At 45.7% G+C, this 18,700-nt stretch overlaps 1 protein-coding gene across 1 annotated transcript in view; it reads left to right on the top strand.

Annotated features, from left to right (window-relative positions):
• The first annotated feature begins 10,474 nt into the window (after positions 1 to 10,474).
• Positions 10,475 to 18,700, top strand: part of apln (apelin) — a 29,006-nt gene continuing 20,780 nt past the window's right edge. Inside the window, exon 1 of the mRNA XM_039012049.1 lies at positions 10,475 to 11,043. Within this exon, the coding sequence (XP_038867977.1) occupies positions 10,977 to 11,043 (67 nt within the window). The 5' untranslated portion in view covers positions 10,475 to 10,976. The remainder of the gene's footprint in view (positions 11,044 to 18,700) is intronic.

The raw sequence follows: 18,700 nt of genomic DNA, 5'->3' as shown, positions 1-18,700 counted from the left end.
TACAGTGTTCTTGACCTAGGCTACATAATGACTGTCCATTTATTTTCTCAATTCATCAGTTGTAAACTGTAATTCAAGGTATAGTGAATTTGGGGGACTCCACACCCTACACACTCCAGCCACGTTCCTCTTCCATGGTTTGTAACCAGCGGGTTATGCCACATGGGCAGGGTAAGGTTCTGAGCCATGTTTCCTATTGGGTGGTGAGAGGTTGTGTTGGCACGAGTGAAATTAAACATGAACCCGATAGCTGTGACATGAGGCAGTGGCATTCGGGATGTGGTGTGAGCCCAGATTCAAAACACCCTGGGCTTTAAGTGACAGCCTTGTCATCAGTTTCACTCTCACAACAACTGAGTAGTCCTCTAACGTCAGTGGTTACAGAGATATGCTGCCATCTCATGTGTGTCAACACGGTTTTGGATTGTAAGTGTCTCTGAATATCGCCCTCTCAAGGAATTGACTTACCAACACTAGTTTTCATTTCCCCATAGTTTTCCTGGTCGGCCTCATACTCTGATGAAATTGCTGAAATTGAAATTGCTAGCCTCCAGTTTGTACTCATTTGATTTTAGATCCTTGTACTTTTTCTCCTCCAAGGATGAGTTTTTGGCTTTCGGTCTCAAAACGTAGCAAATTTAGCGAGCAGGCATTTCGGCATACCTCACAGCAAAACGACTCCACACAGAGTGTCTCAAGCTGGAAGTCGGTGATTGCATAATCTATTGGGAGGCTGGAATTCCCAGTACAGTAACCATAAATGTTTTTCTCATAATTGCTTTGGATGGTGGCCTGGAGCCTTTGAATTAAAGTCTATTTTATAATAAATTGTCTGATTCAACTGGTAACATTTATGCACTTCAAATCAGATTTTTGGGGGTTGATTTCACTAAACAATGACAAATATTTGAATAATTGTCCCAAATCTTTTAATTGTCCCAAATGTCCCAAATGTTTTAATTGTCCACTTTTATCATGAGATCAGAACAGTCAAGTCTGAGGGGTTGGTGGGAAACGTTGTGTTATTAGATATTGCTACTAGTGCTGACATGGGGTTCAAGAAAATGTGAACACATGCCCACTTAGATTTATGATTTGTGTTCGCTAATAGACAAAAATTATGTGAAATACAATTCCTGTCGAAAGTCTAGTTTCTACGTAACTGAGAAGGGTCATACACGCTGTTCTTTCACCAGAGAAGTCCATTTATCAAGTGCCGCCAACGTGCCAAACACACAAAGGACAACACATCCTTCGCTGGCTACATTTCCCTTTTTCTGTCTCTTTCTCTGCTATTTTATTATTTTGAACTCCATTGCAAAGGTTTCTTTAAAACCTTAACAACTACTCACAAAACAAAGAAACAACCTTATTTCTTCTTTGTGAGAAGGACATGGACTTGACTCGAGAACTGATATGTATCTTTAACTGTGAAGAAATAAGTTATTTAGGTCTAGTGTTTTCCTTTCTCTAGGGGCCCTATCCTTCCTTTTCTACCAAACCAAACACGCTTTCAACTACTATCAAGTCAATCAATCAAGTTTATTTTATATAGCCCTTCGTACATCAGCTAATATCTCGAAGTGCTGTACAGAAACCCAGCCTAAAACCCCAAACAGCAAGCAATGCAGGTGTAGAAGCACGGGACTAGACTACCCATACTAGTAGTCTACCCATACTAGACTACCCATACTAGACTACAGTTCTTAAACAAATGTAGCTGCTTTATATATTCTATTGAATTTAACTGCCATGTGGAAAATGTTCAGGTTTTTCCATCTGTATTTCGTTGAGGTACAAAGTAAACTTTTCTTAATGGGTCCCTGAGCCCATGTTGAGAAATGCCTTGAAACTATACTGCCGGAGGCAGGTGAAGACCAGAGTGGCACAACACAAAAATAAATGATTCATGATTGGGATATCTGAAGTTCCAAGTTGGCCATGACACATAGGTCATCAATGGAGTTGCCTTATCATGCCCGTTTCTCTTTCAGTTGATAACAATACACAGCTGGGGGGAAAAGTGTCACAAGACCTATTGGCTTTGACTTTACATGTGACGGAATATAAATTACTTTTATTACACGCCATATAGCAGAGAAAATGGTTCATTATGAATTGTGACTCGTGATATTATTCTTCCCAAATGTGAGCAAAGATAATTATTTGAAGAAAAGGTGACAGCGCGTCAAAGACAAACTTCACAAAGGCATAAGAGACAAAAAAACATTGGGTTCAAAACACCGCCGGTCTGCTGTGGCTTTTGTAGAGCCTGTTTATTTTCCACTGACTCAAGTCGAAAAGGAAAATTTTCCCATTTCATCCTACTGCTCCTTCTACCTCACGCCAAACTCAGACGCGAATCTCTGACCATGACACAGGGGGCACTCAAAGAAGCACAATGGCAAACCGTCAACGAGCGGTCCAAGAGGAGGGCGGTTTCAGCAGAAAGGAGGTCGTGAAAAAAAGAGACCTCTTTTTAAGTCGGCATACCCCATAACGGCACTCGCTAAACCCTTCTCTTTATTGACTCTTCTCCCTCTCTCTGCTTTTGTTCACCTTGGCCTGGTTGCATCAGCACCAGAATCACCTCTGAGAGAATGGCTGCAATTTTCCTGTGAAAGTCTCTCTGCATTTGCAAAGCATCGAAAAGAGAACGTTGGCTAATGATGAAATTTACAACACGACTCAGTACAGCGGTAATGAGGACAGGAAAAGGATCATTTAAAAAAGGGCCAAATCAGCTCACAATAACATGCTGGTTTTTATAATTACTTTTTGAGTGTTTTTAAGGCTGCCCACTGAGCATAAACTGGTTGAATCCATGTTTTTTCCATGCCATTTCAACAAAACAATGTATTGTGATGACGAATCAACATGGAAATGGACTGGATTTACAAAAAGTCATAAACTTAAAGGAATCCGGGAATTGTTGTCTTTTTTTCACCCAACTTTTACTCTAAATCCAATGAGATGGTTACATTTTTTGCTGATTTCCCTTTGAATTGACGTTAGTTGACAACTCAGGGTTGAACTGAAATCTGTGCCCAGTGGGTGCTGTTCAACAGGTAATTCTGCCAGCCTTAGATTACCATCTTTTGGGACATGTTAGCCGAGTTTCATGCTCAGAACTGCATTTATCCTTGAACTTTTCCGAACTTGTATCAGAAAGGAAGAAAAAAATGTAAACAGGAAAAACTTCCAATGAAAGGTTGAGTGTGTAGAGAGCGTAGAGAGACAGCAATCTTCAAGCTCTTATTAACTGATGGAGGCTCGGGCTTTGTGCACTTTCAAAAACCCATTCAGCAACACCTTACGCCTGTCTGCCTAGTCTTTCCTCCCCCATTCCTCTTATCTCTCATCTGTCAAGTTGCATCTCTCCGTCTCTCAATGTGTCAGAGAGACCAAGCCAGAGCACGCTCGGTCCCCCTCCCTCCAAACCCCCAGCACTTTAAATCCCGGGATCCATAAGAAACAAGCAGTCCGTTTCCAAACTGCGTGCCACTGCGCTCAACAGATAGAAATCCCGATAAGCACAACAATATTGGAGGGGAAGAGAGCACTATCCGCTTTGGCTACTTCACACCAACCGTTTAATTTGTTTTGACTCCATTTGATCTCCTGCTACAATAAAGGAACTGTGGATGATCAACATATCTCCTCGCCAGAAAGAGACAGAAAATACTCTAAGCATGAAGTGCACTTGAAGTGCATGGAGGCAGGTGAAAAGCTGGCAGCCTTTCACACTCCACGAGGACACACACCCATACCCACAAGTACAGCAAAGTCAGGAGCGAGGATCGAACTCTAAGCTTCAGATGATTTCTCTGGCACCCTGATCACTTCCACAGGGCATTCAACACTGCCACTGAGACGTACAGTACCGTAGGTGACGGCAGGAGCAGTGCTCCTCTTACCTGTCACCTGGAGAGAGAAAAAACTCTGAAGATCTAAGGTTTGATTAGAGTCACTGGGGAAATCCTTCAAAATCCAGCCTTTGTTTGTTGTTTTAAGATATCTATAGAGAATCTCAATCTGACAGGCTTATGAGGGCGTGGAGCAGTTTTTATACATTCCCTTGGGGTTTGATCATGCCCCAGCTGCAGGATAGAGCAACACATGCACAGTACACGCATGCTCGTCGACCAAGCAGGCTTCCATGACGTAAGTGCATAGGTAAAAGAGACGACTCCTGCAGGTGCAACATCACAGGAGACGAACTCTGGTCCCTTTACCACAAATCAGCAGAGGCGGAAGTCACCTAACATAAATATTATGATTTATTAAACTACTTGAAAGGCTCATAGCGGTGCATAGCGGTGCACAGTTTCCCAGTGATCATTTCCGTTCCCTCTGTCGACGCGGCCCTAAACTGTCAATTCCCATATCGGAGACTCAATTACTGCTCTGGGACGGGATAGCCTGGATTATGGAGACAGCAGCTGTGGAGTCACGCAACACTGGAGCAAATGGTCATAGGGGATAATTGTCCCAGGGTCGGCTGAAAGTGTGTGTTAGATATTGGGTAGTGAGGGGATATGTGAAACAAGCCCCATGTTATACCTTATACGTGATGGGATGAATGGCAAATATTCCCATCAGTCAGTAGAAAAGCAAGAGTGTTCATTCATTATTTGGATGTTGGAAAAGAAGGCCATTATCTTGTGACATTTGCACCCGCCTGCTTCCTACGTCAACACTACTGAGGATGTTGTATGCATTTGTTACAATGGGAAGAGGAAGAGGAGGAAAAGGAAGAAGAAAAAGATTAGGATGGAGGGTTGATATCTATTGTTGGGATTGCGGAATTGGTGGGAATACAGAAACGTTTGGGGACACGTTGAGTAACTGTGTACGTGAAGTGTCTATGATTACTCTTACGGGCTTTGTGTGTATTTGTTCATGACCCCCCAGACTTACAAGATAAAACCCAGACATCTTGCCAGATAGAGACAAAAACAGAGCATCTCACACGTTTTTCATTCCGTTAGCACAGCAGACTAAAACATTTCAAGACACCTCTGCCTGTTGCCTGTTGTTCCAAGAAACCCTTCATACTACTGCAGCGGTGCTACTGTATACTGAGAGTGACCTTATGGAAGAAATGGTACTGTGATTGTTCAGAGGCGAGGTGACTGAGTGAGAATCAAAGACGGGGCAGCAATTTTCTGCCAATCTTCCATCCAGGGCCTCGGGGAGCAGAGCACATTTCTCAGTTGAATTTCAGAGCCACCGATAATGTTACGATTAAAAGGCAGAGAAGTTAATCCACCGGCCCTGTGATTCTTGACATTTGTGATATGAAGCACTGTGCCGCCTGAGGGGAGTATCGTGTTTGTTTAAAGCATCTGTGAAGAAGTGGAGAGCGATGGCTCAGCTCCCTCAGATCCCCTTCATAAGACAAACTTAAACAAGTCTTAATGAAGATGTCAACAGTTCCCCCTTCTCATTACGGATCACAAGAGAACCACATCTTACTTACTGTCTTACTAACAACTTGCATACAGTAGCAGGCTTTGTGCCTATGGTTGGTGAATGAGACTCCACCTTACTCGGTCTCGATATGTTCTCCATTTTACAGTAGGCTGATTATGACGGGGGCCTGGGGAATAGTGCCGGATGGTCAGGTATTCTCACCTCTGCACAACAACAATAACAACAACAGCCCTCCCCTTCTGCTCATTCAATCATCGGGACAATTAAAACAAACATCCGTCCACTTAAGGTCAGACATCTTTTTGAGACAGGAGGTCTGCCATTGGCACATTCAGACTTTCAGATTCTTAAATTTAGAGTCCGATAGTAAACAGGAAGCACAATCTTGAATCCGGAAAATAATGCCGGAATTATTCCACACAGATCGGTGACCTCGTTGTATCTGTATATTAAAGGGAACCTGTTGATTGTTCCACAGTAATGATGGATAGGAATGGAAAAACATGCTTTCGGAGAGAAGCACCTATTTCCTCCACTCCTTCCGATTACACACGTCACTGGAATTATGGAATTCAAGTTGAACTATTAATAATACAAGTTAACAAATCAGGAAAGCCTAGTCATTTACAGACCACAAGGGCATCACCAGTATCGTCATTGCTGACCAAATCCAAGCATAGATGGAATTCTTTTTATCAGACGGGTTTCCTGTTAACTTCCAAGTGCTTCCTGTGTCAGGGCAGATGTGGTTGTATTGCGGTTCTGTGACTCACTCCGCTCCCGGGAGGTGCCCATCGGGCAGATCCCCACTGGTCCATCAGGAAGACCTCCACTGGCCCATCAGGCAGAGCGTTACTGGCCTACACTCACGTCACCACAACAGACCGCATCCTGCGACTGCATTTTGGGGAAATCTCCAACTCTCTCGTCATTAGCTTTATTTCAACATTACAAGCTTTTCTTCACGCAAACATAATTAAAGATAATACGATTGCAAATGTTTTGATCTTTATTGCCAAGTTTGTGTCGAATCATACATTCTTATGTTAATAACTCGGGACGTTTTAACGATTTGTAAATCCACAAGCAGTCCATTTCCGCAGCCAGATGCACCTGGATCCCCGCAAGTATGCACAAGCTCACTCAATATAAAAACAGACAAATCCCTACTGATATTCGGCAGTAAATTTTTTTAAAGCATCTTAATACAGTCATCCCAAAAGGCATAGAAATGAGTCCTAAAACACGGAACATGTAAAAATTGGAGTATGATGGAATGTGGGAATTATACGCCCAACGCCAGACTGAGCAGGGAATATGCTATTTCCCAAAATGTCAGTCATTGTGCAACTTCAGGAACAAACATCATGTTTTCTGGTAAAGTGGTAATGAGAGCACCTGTATGGGATAATGCTAAAAAACAAAACAAAAACATTTATTAATTAAGGCAACAACAACAAAAAAAGTAAAGGCTGATGGGAAAATATCTTTAGGCTTGGCCTCAGTCATCAGCCAGCCCCGAGGCGAGAGGACTACTACACACATAAAGTGAAGGTTTTAAGTGCTGTATGTAAAAATGGAAGGTGCTCCTGTTATTGGCTCTCAAGTGGGTGGCGCGGACATGCTGGCCCCTGGGACAGAGGGGCTTCAAGAGACAAAGGCTGGGCTATGTGAAGTTTAGGGCGGGGCCTTGGGGGCCGTTCTCAGGTCTCTACAGCAGTAAAGTCCCTTTTTTCGTGACAGCACATGGTTGTGACCAAGGGCACAGCATCCATCATGTGTCACTGTTCCCCCTTTAGTGACTCTCTAGCACTGTAGGCCACCAGTGCTAGAGAGTCACCATATATCAACCACCACATATCAACTTACATATTATAGCAAACGTGGTTTGTGTTTGAATGATTGAAAGGTCAAATAATGAGCTACGCTTTCCAATTTATGAACTATTTTCTATGTGGTGTTAACCATTTCCCTGTTCGATCGCTAACATTGATTGTTCAGTCACATTTTGACTGCAGCTTCTGTATTCTGCTGAAAAGGGTGGACCTAAGCAAACCTGAAAAACCAATGTGAAGGGTTGGGTAAGGGTGAAATTATGTAGATATTTCTGATCAGAACAAATATGTTTTTACTCCCCAAAAATATACATATCCTTTTTGGAAATCAACCAGCTGTATTTGTATGTATTGTGGATCCTCATTAGCTGGTGCCAAGGCAGCAGGTACTGTTCTTGGGGTCCAGCAAAATTAAGGCAATTATACCATTTTAAAAACATTACAATAAATTCACAACAGATTTCACAACACATTACGTGTGTGCCCTCAGGCCCCTAATCTACTACCACATACTGTATCTATAACACAAATCCATGTGTACGTGTGTGTATAGTGCATATGTTATCGTGTGTGTGTGTATGTCAAGGGTGGCAGGCAAGCCTGGAGGAGTGGGCCCACTCCAGGACCGAGGAGTGGACAGAGTCAGGAACAAACATCCAGTTATCCGGGCCCGCCTGGGTTCGGCTGGGAACGCTGCTCCTCACGGACCTACTTCCCTATTCCCCAGCTGAGTGCCATTGCCAGGCACGAGGTGGGAAGGATGGTCTCGGGGCCTGAGGGTGTAGCCGCGGGGCTATAGCGGTGTGACAGCGCATCCGGCTTGATATTCTTGGATCCCGGTCGGTAGGAGAGGTAGAAGTTAAACTGGGTGAAAAGCAGGGCCCACCTAGCTTGCCTAGAATTGAGACACTTGGCGGTGCGGAGATATTCCAGGTTCTTGTGATCCGTCCACACAATGAACGAATGTTCCGCCCCCTCCAACCGGTGTCTCCACTCCTCCAACTCCATCTTCACCGCGAGAAGATCACGATTTCCCACATCGTAATTCCTCTCCGTGGCGTTGAGGCGATAAGAGAAGAAGGCGCAGGGATGTAAGTTGAGGTCCAGGGCAAAACGGGACAGGACAGCCCCCACTCTGACATCCGAATCATCAGCCCCCACCACGAACTGACGGGACGGGTCAGGATGAACCAATATGGGAGCTGTGGTGAAGTGGTGCTTGAGGTCCCGGAACACCCGGTCAGCAACTGGGGACCACGTGAACGGAACCTTGGGAGAGGTGAGTGCAGAAAGGGGGGAAGCCAGGGTGCTGTGGCCCCAGATAAAGCGGCGATAAAAGTTGGCAAATCCCAGGAAACATTGCACTGCACTCTAGACGTAGGCTGGGGCCAATCCACCACCGCTCTCACCTTCCCGAGATCCATCTGTACATTCCCTGCAGCGATGATGTAACCAAGGAAGGGGATGGAATTTGCATTTCTCCGCTTTCAAGAAAATGTGGTTCTCCAGGAGGTGCTGGAGGACCTGTCGGATGTGGAGCACATGTTCTTGGGCTGAGTGGGAGAAAATGAGGATGTCATCAAGGTAGACGAAGACGAACCGGTTCAACATGTCGCGGAGAACGTCCTTACAGGGCCTGTAACACTGCTGATGCTTTGGTAAGGCCAAATGGCATGACCAGATATTTGTAGTGACAGCTGGCCGTGTTGAAGGCAGTCTTCCACACATACCTCTTCCGTATCTGCACCAGGTGGTAGGCGTTCCACAGGTCCAACTTGGAGAAAACGGTGGCCCCCTGGAGCGGCTCGAAGGCCGAGGCGATGAGTGGTACCGGGTAGCGGTTCTTCACTGTGATGTCATCGATGAACAGGCGCAGAGTTTTGTCCTTCTCCACAAAGAAGAACCCTGCGTCGGCAGGGGAGGCAGAAGGACAGATACACCCTGCAGTCAAGACTCAGGAGAAGACCCAGATGCAGACAGTTTCGAAGTAACAAAAGTTTATTTCCAAAACAGGGGAGCAGGCAAAGAACAGGTCAAGGGCAGGCAGAATGGTCAAAAACCGGGAAAGCTCGAAAACAGAAACTAGAGACAGAAAGGAGCATGGGAAAAACCGCTGGTAGGCTTGACAAAACAAAATGAACTGGCAACAAACAAACAGAGAACACAGGTATAAATACACTGGGGATAATGAGGAAGATGAATGACACCTGAAGGGGGTGGAGACAAGCACAAAGACAGGTGAATACAGATCAGGGTGTGACAGTGTATGCATGTGTCTGTGCCTATGTTTGTGTTGCTTCACAGTCCCCATTGTTCCTTAAGGTGCATTGTTATCAGTTTTTTTATATCTAATTTTACTGCTTGCATGAGTTACTTGATGTGGGAAAAATGTCCATGTAGTCATGGCTCCATGTAGTGCTGTGTGCCTCCCATAGTCTGTTCTGGACTTGGGGACTGTGAAGAGACCTCTGGTGGCATGTCTTGTGGGGTACTTATTGCTCCAATGGCGATAGTGAAACAGGTTGCATTCAACATGATGTGACAAACTATTCCTCCTATCTATGGACAAAGCTGATAAGAGTACTTGTTACAGTTGTAGTGGTCGCACGGATAGTTCTCACAATTCAGTACCAGAAATGCAACCTTTCCTGTTTACCGTCTAATAAACAAATGAAAAAACAAGTGCATTTATTTCAGAGCCTTACAGGGAGGGTAGCTTTCTGGTTGCTTTGTTCACCAAAGAATATAACATTGGAAACCAAACCAAACAAATTACTCAGAGTCAGTGAAACAAACAACAAGAGATTGGATCAAGCCAATGAGTCTGCTAAGTTTTTCCTAAGGGTACTCCCAATGTTGCGGACATTGACTTGAAATACCGCAAAACATTTAACGCCATGCCCTTAGTCTCTAAGGACTGGAGTTTTAGACAGAGAATAAGGGAAGGGAGCTACATTCAAAGACTACTTTATCAACAAGAGCATGTGGCTGGTTATTATGATGACCTGGACACCCCCCACCACTCCTCCTTTCCTACCCCCGCCTGCCTTTCATTCCCTCTCTTTCTTTAGTGGGAGGGTCGATGTATGTGTGTGTGGGGGGCAACATTGTGGGTGGGGTGGCCCCCTTTTCCAGGACCCACAGAGTCAATGATACATAAGCCACATGACCGACTGGGCTCCTGTTATCCAAGGCAAACAGAGGACTTGCACACACACACAGCCAGACAGACCTTCTTCGAACTGCAAGCTGACTCCCAGCACATTCACAGCTCTACTGAACTTGGCACTGGCTGCCGTGTTCTCCGAGAAGGAAAAAAAAACTGCACACCTCCGTGGGAGAGCTCAGATAAAGACTTGCGTTCAGTCTTGGAGTGGCGTTGTCACACACTGATATACAAATACGCATTTAGAAACACACACACATACAGAAATACACACACGCACCAGGCAGGCAGGCAGGCATCCAGACACACTCCCAGGCACACAAACACACGCACGCACCAGGGTGCATACAGAGGCACGCGCACACTCACTCTTACACACACACAGAGAGAGAAGCAAACAGTCTTGCTCTCTCCCTCTCTCTCTCCCTTGCTCGCTCAGTCGCTCTCTCTGCCTCTCTCCCTCCCTCCCATCCACACACACACACACCACTACAGTATATCAGCTAGCGACTACCGGAGAGCCAGAGGGGAGTGCAGAAATGAATGTGAAGATCCTGACGCTGGTGATTGTGCTCTTGGTGTCTCTGCTGTGTTCTGCCAGTGCTGGTGAGTACAGGGCTCGCTCGGGCTTCTGCCTGTAGCCTCCCTATGCTTTCTATTTTCTCCCTCGTTATCGGCCCTAAGGCTCGGCTAAGGCAGCTGTAGTTGATCAGTTACCCAGTGTGATTAGCCTTGTGTGCCACTAAAAGGGAAGGAATATCTGTTCAGCACCTGACTGTGTATAGTACTGCAGTGCAGTGGTTTCCATGTTATTGTTGCTGGGGCTGTATTTTGTATTGAAGTGTATAAGGTGCTCTAGGTCATATGCTTTTCACTTGATTCAGCTTGAGGGACAGCAGAGATTGTGGCTCATATGAAATATTTAGGGGCTTTTATTGATGGTCATTGCTGTCTATGCTGAGTGCTGTCAAGGCTGTGTTGCTATATGACTGTTGTGACTGTTATGAAATGGACAGTGGACATGGCACATGTACTGCAAGGTAGTGTGGGGAAATAAATCAACCATAGCTGGTAGAGGCATAACTGGTTGTACAATCCTAATTCCACCTGACTAAATGCATTTATAATGTCTTAGTGTATTGTTTTTAACCACATTATAGCAACAGCATGCCTGTTCCCGTGGTAATCCAATGCTCTGATTCATTTGGTGTGCTGTTGATGAGGATTGTATTTAGAATGTCTATGGGGGAGGCACATAATCCTAGATGCATGGTTGGATGGTCTCTTGAGGAGCTCAATTTGTGCTCCTTTGTCACAGTACATTTCCGTAAAGTGCTGCCGCAGCTCTGGAGCCATTGTGTTGGACTCGGGTGTGAAATGAGAATCCCTGTGCGTACAAATTACAACAAGCCACAACGAACGTGGAGCATAGTGTCTAGAGTTATTTCTCAGTGGTGGCTCATGGGAGTAGGAGCCTTTAGTGATGTGGGAGGGGGGGGGGGGGGGGTCAGTTAGCTGACCATTGGCCAGCCTGCAGATGTGGTGCAGGTAACAGTGGTGTGTGAAAACATAACAGTGGGTCTTGTGTCAATGCTTCTAGCTACCTCTCTGAGGATCGACATCTATCTATTAACCACTGCTGGTCGGCACGTGCGTGTTCATAATTGTGTATCTGTGTATATCTACTTGTATTATGTGCCTGACTGTACGTGCATCTGTGAGGTGTACTGGCCACACTTGGCGTATAAAACTACAAGGTGCAGCAGTGAGACGCTCATCGTCTCCCATGCTTCCGAGCGTTGCATTCATTACGGTGTGTGACGTGCTATTTTTGTCTCGGCCACACGAGTACATGGGAAGCAATTATCCTGCATTATACGGTCAGTGTCGTTTTTTTCACAGCCCCTGCGTGTGTCTGACCATGTTCCACGCCCGAGAGCTCAGCACCGCCCTACACTTCCCCTTCCCTGTGCTCTGATGACGGAGGAAAATAAGCTGTGTGGGCTCAAAAATGCTTATTCAAATGATTCTACGTCTTTCAGGACATGCTGCCTGTATCTGCTCTTTCTCCTTGCCTGTTTCCCTGGCTGGTACTGTAGTATTGTCTACATTGAGAGGGAGAAAGGGGAGGCTACTGTATAGCAGCGTTCGTGGGTGTGGGGAGAGATGGATGCTGCTAGTTCGAGCTGGAGTCTGTGTCTGTGCCTGTGCAGCACCAGCCTCTGCTATATGCGCTGTGCTGTCGCGGGAAGGTGTCGGGAGAAGGCTCTGTGTGTAGGAAGTGGGTGTGAAGCCTTTCATCTCGAGACAAATGCTTTTTCCAGTTCACCAGGAGTTTTCCCGGGTTATCTGTTTTCAGGCGTGTGTGTGTGTGTAGGCTGAAGCACTGGCATGGTCAGGCAGAGAAAGGGTGGGGACCTGTGTGTGTATGTGCCTGCTTGTGTGCCTGTGTGTGTGTGTTTGGCAGTCAGAGCTCATGGTGCAACAGGCGACAGAACCTCAATCTAACACTCCCCTCCGGCAGTCCTTCGGTGTCACTGAGTAGATTCAGTAGCACTACAGTGGCCTTGCTGGTTCTATATCACCATCCCTGAACAGCATACCGTACCTCAATTACCCATCTTCAAAAAGGCACAGTCTACCTTGAAAGCAAGAGAGAGCAGGCAAAGCCTCAGATGTGGTATTCATGATTCATTCTGAAGGCGATCACTTGTCTTCCTCCCCCTCTATCTCTTAAGGGCTGGTATGTAAACAATCCGTATTGTGGAAACAGTCTGGCCTCTCAGGCCTGTCAGCCGAGATATCAAAACCCCATCTTTCACAGGCACGGAAACACCTCCGCCCAAATCCCTAAATGCAGAGAGTTGCACAGGAGGAAAACAACAGATGCTGACACACACACACACACACACACACACTCTCAAAAGGCACAATGCTTCTGAGGTGTGTGATGTTAGAGGCCTGGTTGACTCCGGGTTGAGACCCAGGCACATTTGAACAGGTGAGGTGGTTGGTGGTTTTGTGAGGTGGGCATGATAGGGGGGCTCCTCTTACTGGAATTATATATGGGAGAAATCATCTGCCTTACAGTAGGGAGGCAATTTCCCGTGAGCTGTCAGCAATGCTATTATTCCGTGTTAAACTTTGATGTATTGTCGGTTCTCGGGATTCGGCACCAGCATAGTCCCAACTCAGCTGCACCTGTGGTGCGTTCTGGGTCAGGGAGAGCCACAGAGAGGCCGGAGAAAATAAATACAGGCCCTCATTAAGGCACCTACATCCACACAATGTTTCTTTTCAACAATAAAAAAAGGGAAAAGGGAGGCGGCGAGGAAAAGCCAGGATATTTGGTGAAACAACATCAATGGGACCTATGCTAACAGTACCCAGGAAGCCTTAAATCATAATCCCAGCTCCTTCACATTGGCTCTGGTAATGTAAAGAGTTTTTTTGTGTCCGCTGTTGCTGCAGTGATTATATGGGCCGTAGAGAGAACAAAAACAGGAAAACTTTTCCAGATGTCCTGCAATAACATAATAATGGTGGGCAAACATTTGCGACAGAGTGGGCGCAGTAGTTAGGTTATTAGGGGATTATGGGGAATCATTCAGAGGGTCTTTGAGGCGCGGGGGCTAGCTTAGTTGGGCGAGTGAGTGGCAGCTGGGTTTGTCTTGTTCTCTCCCACACACACAGATACACATGAAGAATAACACATTGTGAATAACCTGGATTTCCTCTCTACGCAACGCTGGCAGAGAATCAGAGCCAAACCATCAGTTTCAAGATAGGACAGCTAGTCTGAGAGACACGACACAGACACTCACGGCTCTGTCTCTTTACAGATGCAACCAGACATGCTCAATAGACAGCAAGAATGTTTGACCATTGGCTACAGTATGGTGCATGGTGGCAATCCTGAATGGACACATCATGTAGGCCTAGTTTCATTCTTCAACCCCCAAATCAGGAAGAGCTAATTATTTTATTAGCAACCTCTACTAACTGCTAACTACTTGTTGCACTCTGCCATGTAAATGAATGACAAACATGGAGAAACCGAAATAAAGTCCTAAATCCCTAGTAAAAACCCATAGCCTGCGATTTACTGTATTGAAAAAACAGTCTGGTCTTGTTGACTTCAATAATAAAGTATTGGGACTTTATTAATGTTGTTTGTGATAAGCCACTTTATACTGTACATTGGTATAACTCCCACTCACCGTGGACTTCATATAAACCGTCCACAATTGCGTTAGAGGAGAGGGAAGAGATTTGTGGGGGGAAATCGTAAGTCAATTGGTAGGCTCCAAGACGTTAGCATATGCGACTGCTGAGGCGCTGTAATGTAATTCAGAAATCCTTTGAATGAATAAATCAACTCACTTAGAACATCGGTCAGAAGTGTAGGCCTATGCATAAGAAGAAAGACACAGGGAGCGAAAAATAGAAAAAAAGAAAGGAAAGACAGAGAGAGAGCGGCCATCTTGGAGCACAAGGGTCGTTTAAGCTTTCAGTGGCGAGGGGAGCGCCATGCACGACACTGAAATATTAAAAAGCCTCTAAAAACTTCACAGCTGGTGGTCTCACTTGCCTTCCCAAATTTCTGCAGGTGGACGAACAAGAGCAATAAAAGGTGGCATGCAACGGTAGTAAAACAATTAGTCTTGAAACGCTCTCTGCCTCTGCCTGACCCTGAATCCATTATGTGGCCCTAGCTGTTCCGGAGTCGGGCCTTAGTCTGTCTCCCTCATATGAGAGCTATGAGAATGCTGCCCTGGGGCAGATGGTTGAGGTTACCCACCATGCTAGCCAGGCCTCTTCTGAGCACCACCAGATCCCTATCCCCAGGCCCAGGTTACTCCCATTCTTGCACCCAATAGCTTAATCAAAGCCAGATATTTTCAAAACCTGCGCTAGCTCCACCAGGGGCTCAATATTAACGTGATTTATGACTCCCTGTTCAAACATTAAGTGTTACATTTAAAGTGGGTGTCAATTGTGATACGATCGGAGTGGACATTTTTATTAACAGCACACCAAAAAACCCTGAATAAATATTCTGGAGTCGTTGGAATGAATGAATGGAGCTTTAATTACTTACACGGTCAATTTACGCAAAACATGGAATGGGAAAATATTACTCTTGAACAGTGGTGGTCACAGATATCATTTCCCATCATTTCTTGTGGCCAAACATTGTTTTGTTTCATCTCATTCTTTCATGACAGATATCCATAATTCAATGCATGGAAATATAGGAGCAGCTGGACATCACTTTAGAATGAGGTAAAACAGAAAGAGAGTGGAATGAAAATATAACCAAAGGCAACTTTGTATCCCTATTAATGCTAAAACCACGTACAGTACATTCATTACGGACACCTGGTCCAAAGCAAGACACAGCTGGCACTTGTTAGGGACTGTTATAGATAAGGAGGACTGGGGAGATTCATGCGAACTCTGAAGTAGTGGATCATGCATTGGAACGATGGGCCATGCAAAGGGGGCTTAGCAGAGTTTGGGAACACTTACCAGTGCCCCTTACCAGTGCCCCCACTGTGTTTAGTCTTACCTCCCAGGCCCTAGACCACAGGATATCCTTATTTCGGCTATACCTCTTTATTCTCTCAAAGACACACATACAAAGTCAAGTCATTTCTCTCCCCACCCCTCCCGATTTAAATTAAATGCATGAAACTAGAAACCATTAGATCACTTTCCCTTCCTATACCCAAGTGGGCTACACGTGGAATCATTCATTTATGAAACAATACGTTATTCATGGCGGGAGGAAGTTGCCATTGTGCGTAGTTTGTTAACTAATGATATTTGACTATTCCACACATGCAAAAGAGAGAGCTCCAATGTGGGTCAATCAGCCTGTGACTGATAGGTGGAATCTCTCAATATGTTTCCTAATGGCTATATTTGGTGTAGGGCTGGACCTCCCACAGTGCCTCTTTCTCGATCTCATTTACTGATGAGGAGAGAGAAAGGTTCCCTCCTTTCTTTGCTGGCCCCTGACCATGAACAGATGTTTGTGAAAGGGGAAAACAAGAAGTGGGATACATAACCATATATCTCGATCAGGCAGAACGTTGAGTCAAGTAGCAGCGGAACATCTCACGGATGCTTCAGGACAAACACACACAGGTTAGCATGTGCAGTACATTTGTCAACAAAACGCCGTAAGAAGCTTATATATTTCAGTTTTATGTGACACAATGTGACCCAAGGGACAGGTATCTGACAGGTATACCAGTTTGTATATAAAACCCTTTCAGAAAAGCATTACCCCTTGACTCGAACGTTTATACTAATGTTGTTATAAATGCAGGTGGCATAAGTCCTACTACTACTAGGATGTCTGCCAGTCAGGTAAGAGTAGCTGACTTGGCTGTTCACCTATGTGTGCGTTTGCTGTTTACCTAACCATGACGTCAAAATGCCCTCATTAGCTGAGAAACAGCCATATGCAATGTTGATGCTATTTTCCTTTAAATCCTACCCTATGGGAGAAGCACTGATCCCTAAAGTAGCAGAGCTGCAGTGAACCTTTGGCGTCTCACATACACACACACACACAAACACACACACCTCCCCTATAACATGGGAGAGGGCACGTCAGTTCACAGCAGGGGGGCAGTGATGACACAAGAGAGGGGAGGGGCTAGAGCTGGTGCTCTAGCGTGCCCATGGAAACGGACGGTTGGAGGATCCCTCTGCCCTTGCCACGCTGTTTCTGGAGATTAAGGCGGCACCCACCTCACCTCCTCGCTGATTAGTCTACATACCGACCGACGTGCTGGGCCTCAGCCCACTATTGCTTACTGGAATATCCAGGTCTAAAACGCCATTCACCTATTGCTACCTCCAGCCTCCTACTTGGGGTTTTAAATCCTCTTTCAGACAGCAGGCTGCTACCGTCCTGGAAGCCAGTTCAGGGAGAAATCTCTCTTCAAATGCTATGCATGATCGGCTCTCTGGTTTTGCCTGTATTTAAAAGACCCTAAAATGCAGTAAACTCCTAGCCATAGATTCACATCAATCCATTGAGTTGGATGGTGGATGAATGAAAGCAGCCAGGCGCTCCAGTGGTGGACTCCATTGCTTCATTAGTTGGCCCTTCAGCGTCGCTGCCGCCGCCCGAGGCCCTTTGAACACGCAGAGCTCTGATCATAGCTACCAGAGCAGGCTGCCCCGTCTCACACCTCATCACGAAACACTCTCACTAATTTGGGAGCATGTGTAGTTCACTCAAAGGGCTGCAACTTCACAGCCGACATAGGGGGTAAGGTCATGCTCAAAGGGACATCTGCAGAAACAGAGTCTGCCAAATCTGTTCAAATTTTTCTGAGCCCTCAACTTAAGTGAGCGATAGTTAGCGTAGTGTAGAAAGGGGGTTACGTTAGAGCTGGGAATATGCAGCGGGCGCTATGTTTAATGCACTTCCGTTTCCTCTAGGGAGTGGTTAGGGACAAAGCCAGCCTTCATTTCACCCCCACAACCCATTATTACCACAGACAAGTACCACAATACTACATATCAAACAGGGCCGAGCAGCAGTGGAACACACTGCTTGGAACACTCTGCTCGCCATGAAAGCAAAGGGCTGACACACACATACAGGACCCAAGCCCTCTCGCCCAGGGGAAACGGTTGAAAAAACATAAGCTGCCCAGTCAGGTTAATTATGCGCTGAAATTTGTAAACTGGGAAACCTGATCCATTCCAACTGACAATGTCATTCTTTTTGCTCCCTGAGTGTCTTTCACAGTGGCTGCCATGGTAACGTGAGTCTGAAAGTCCGCTAGGGAATGGCACCAGTTTCTGCCAAGGCCCAGAGTTACTGGTAGGCATGCGATTAGCAGCACACTGACAGACTCCGGCTTCAACAGGCAGAACATTTCCAAATGGGGGTTCTGAATGCTGAACAGGGCAGGGGTGTCTGCTTCTTCCACTGCATTTCCATATCTGAGGTAGTGGTAGATGCAAAGGCGAAAGCTAGACTAGCAGACGGCTAGCAAATCCACCACCATACTTTAACAGCATCAGCAGAAGCTTTGCTCATGCTAGGGCTAAAATAGCGACGCTAGGAAAACGGGTTGGCTTGTGCTGTATGTACTTGCATGATTAACATGTCTCATTTCTGCCTAAATATTCTTGATCCCCTCATATACTCCTGGAGGGTGCATCCCTGGGCACAGTATGTGGGGTGTGTCTGTGTGTGTCTGGGTCTGTGGGTTAGTGTGTCTGTGGGAGT

The sequence above is a fragment of the Salvelinus namaycush genome, chromosome 17, assembly GCF_016432855.1.
Source record: "Salvelinus namaycush isolate Seneca chromosome 17, SaNama_1.0, whole genome shotgun sequence".
NCBI classification, from domain to species: Eukaryota; Metazoa; Chordata; class Actinopteri; order Salmoniformes; family Salmonidae; genus Salvelinus; species Salvelinus namaycush.
Note: the sequence above shows the minus strand (reverse complement) of the source record. Positions and strands in the feature narration are given on the sequence as shown.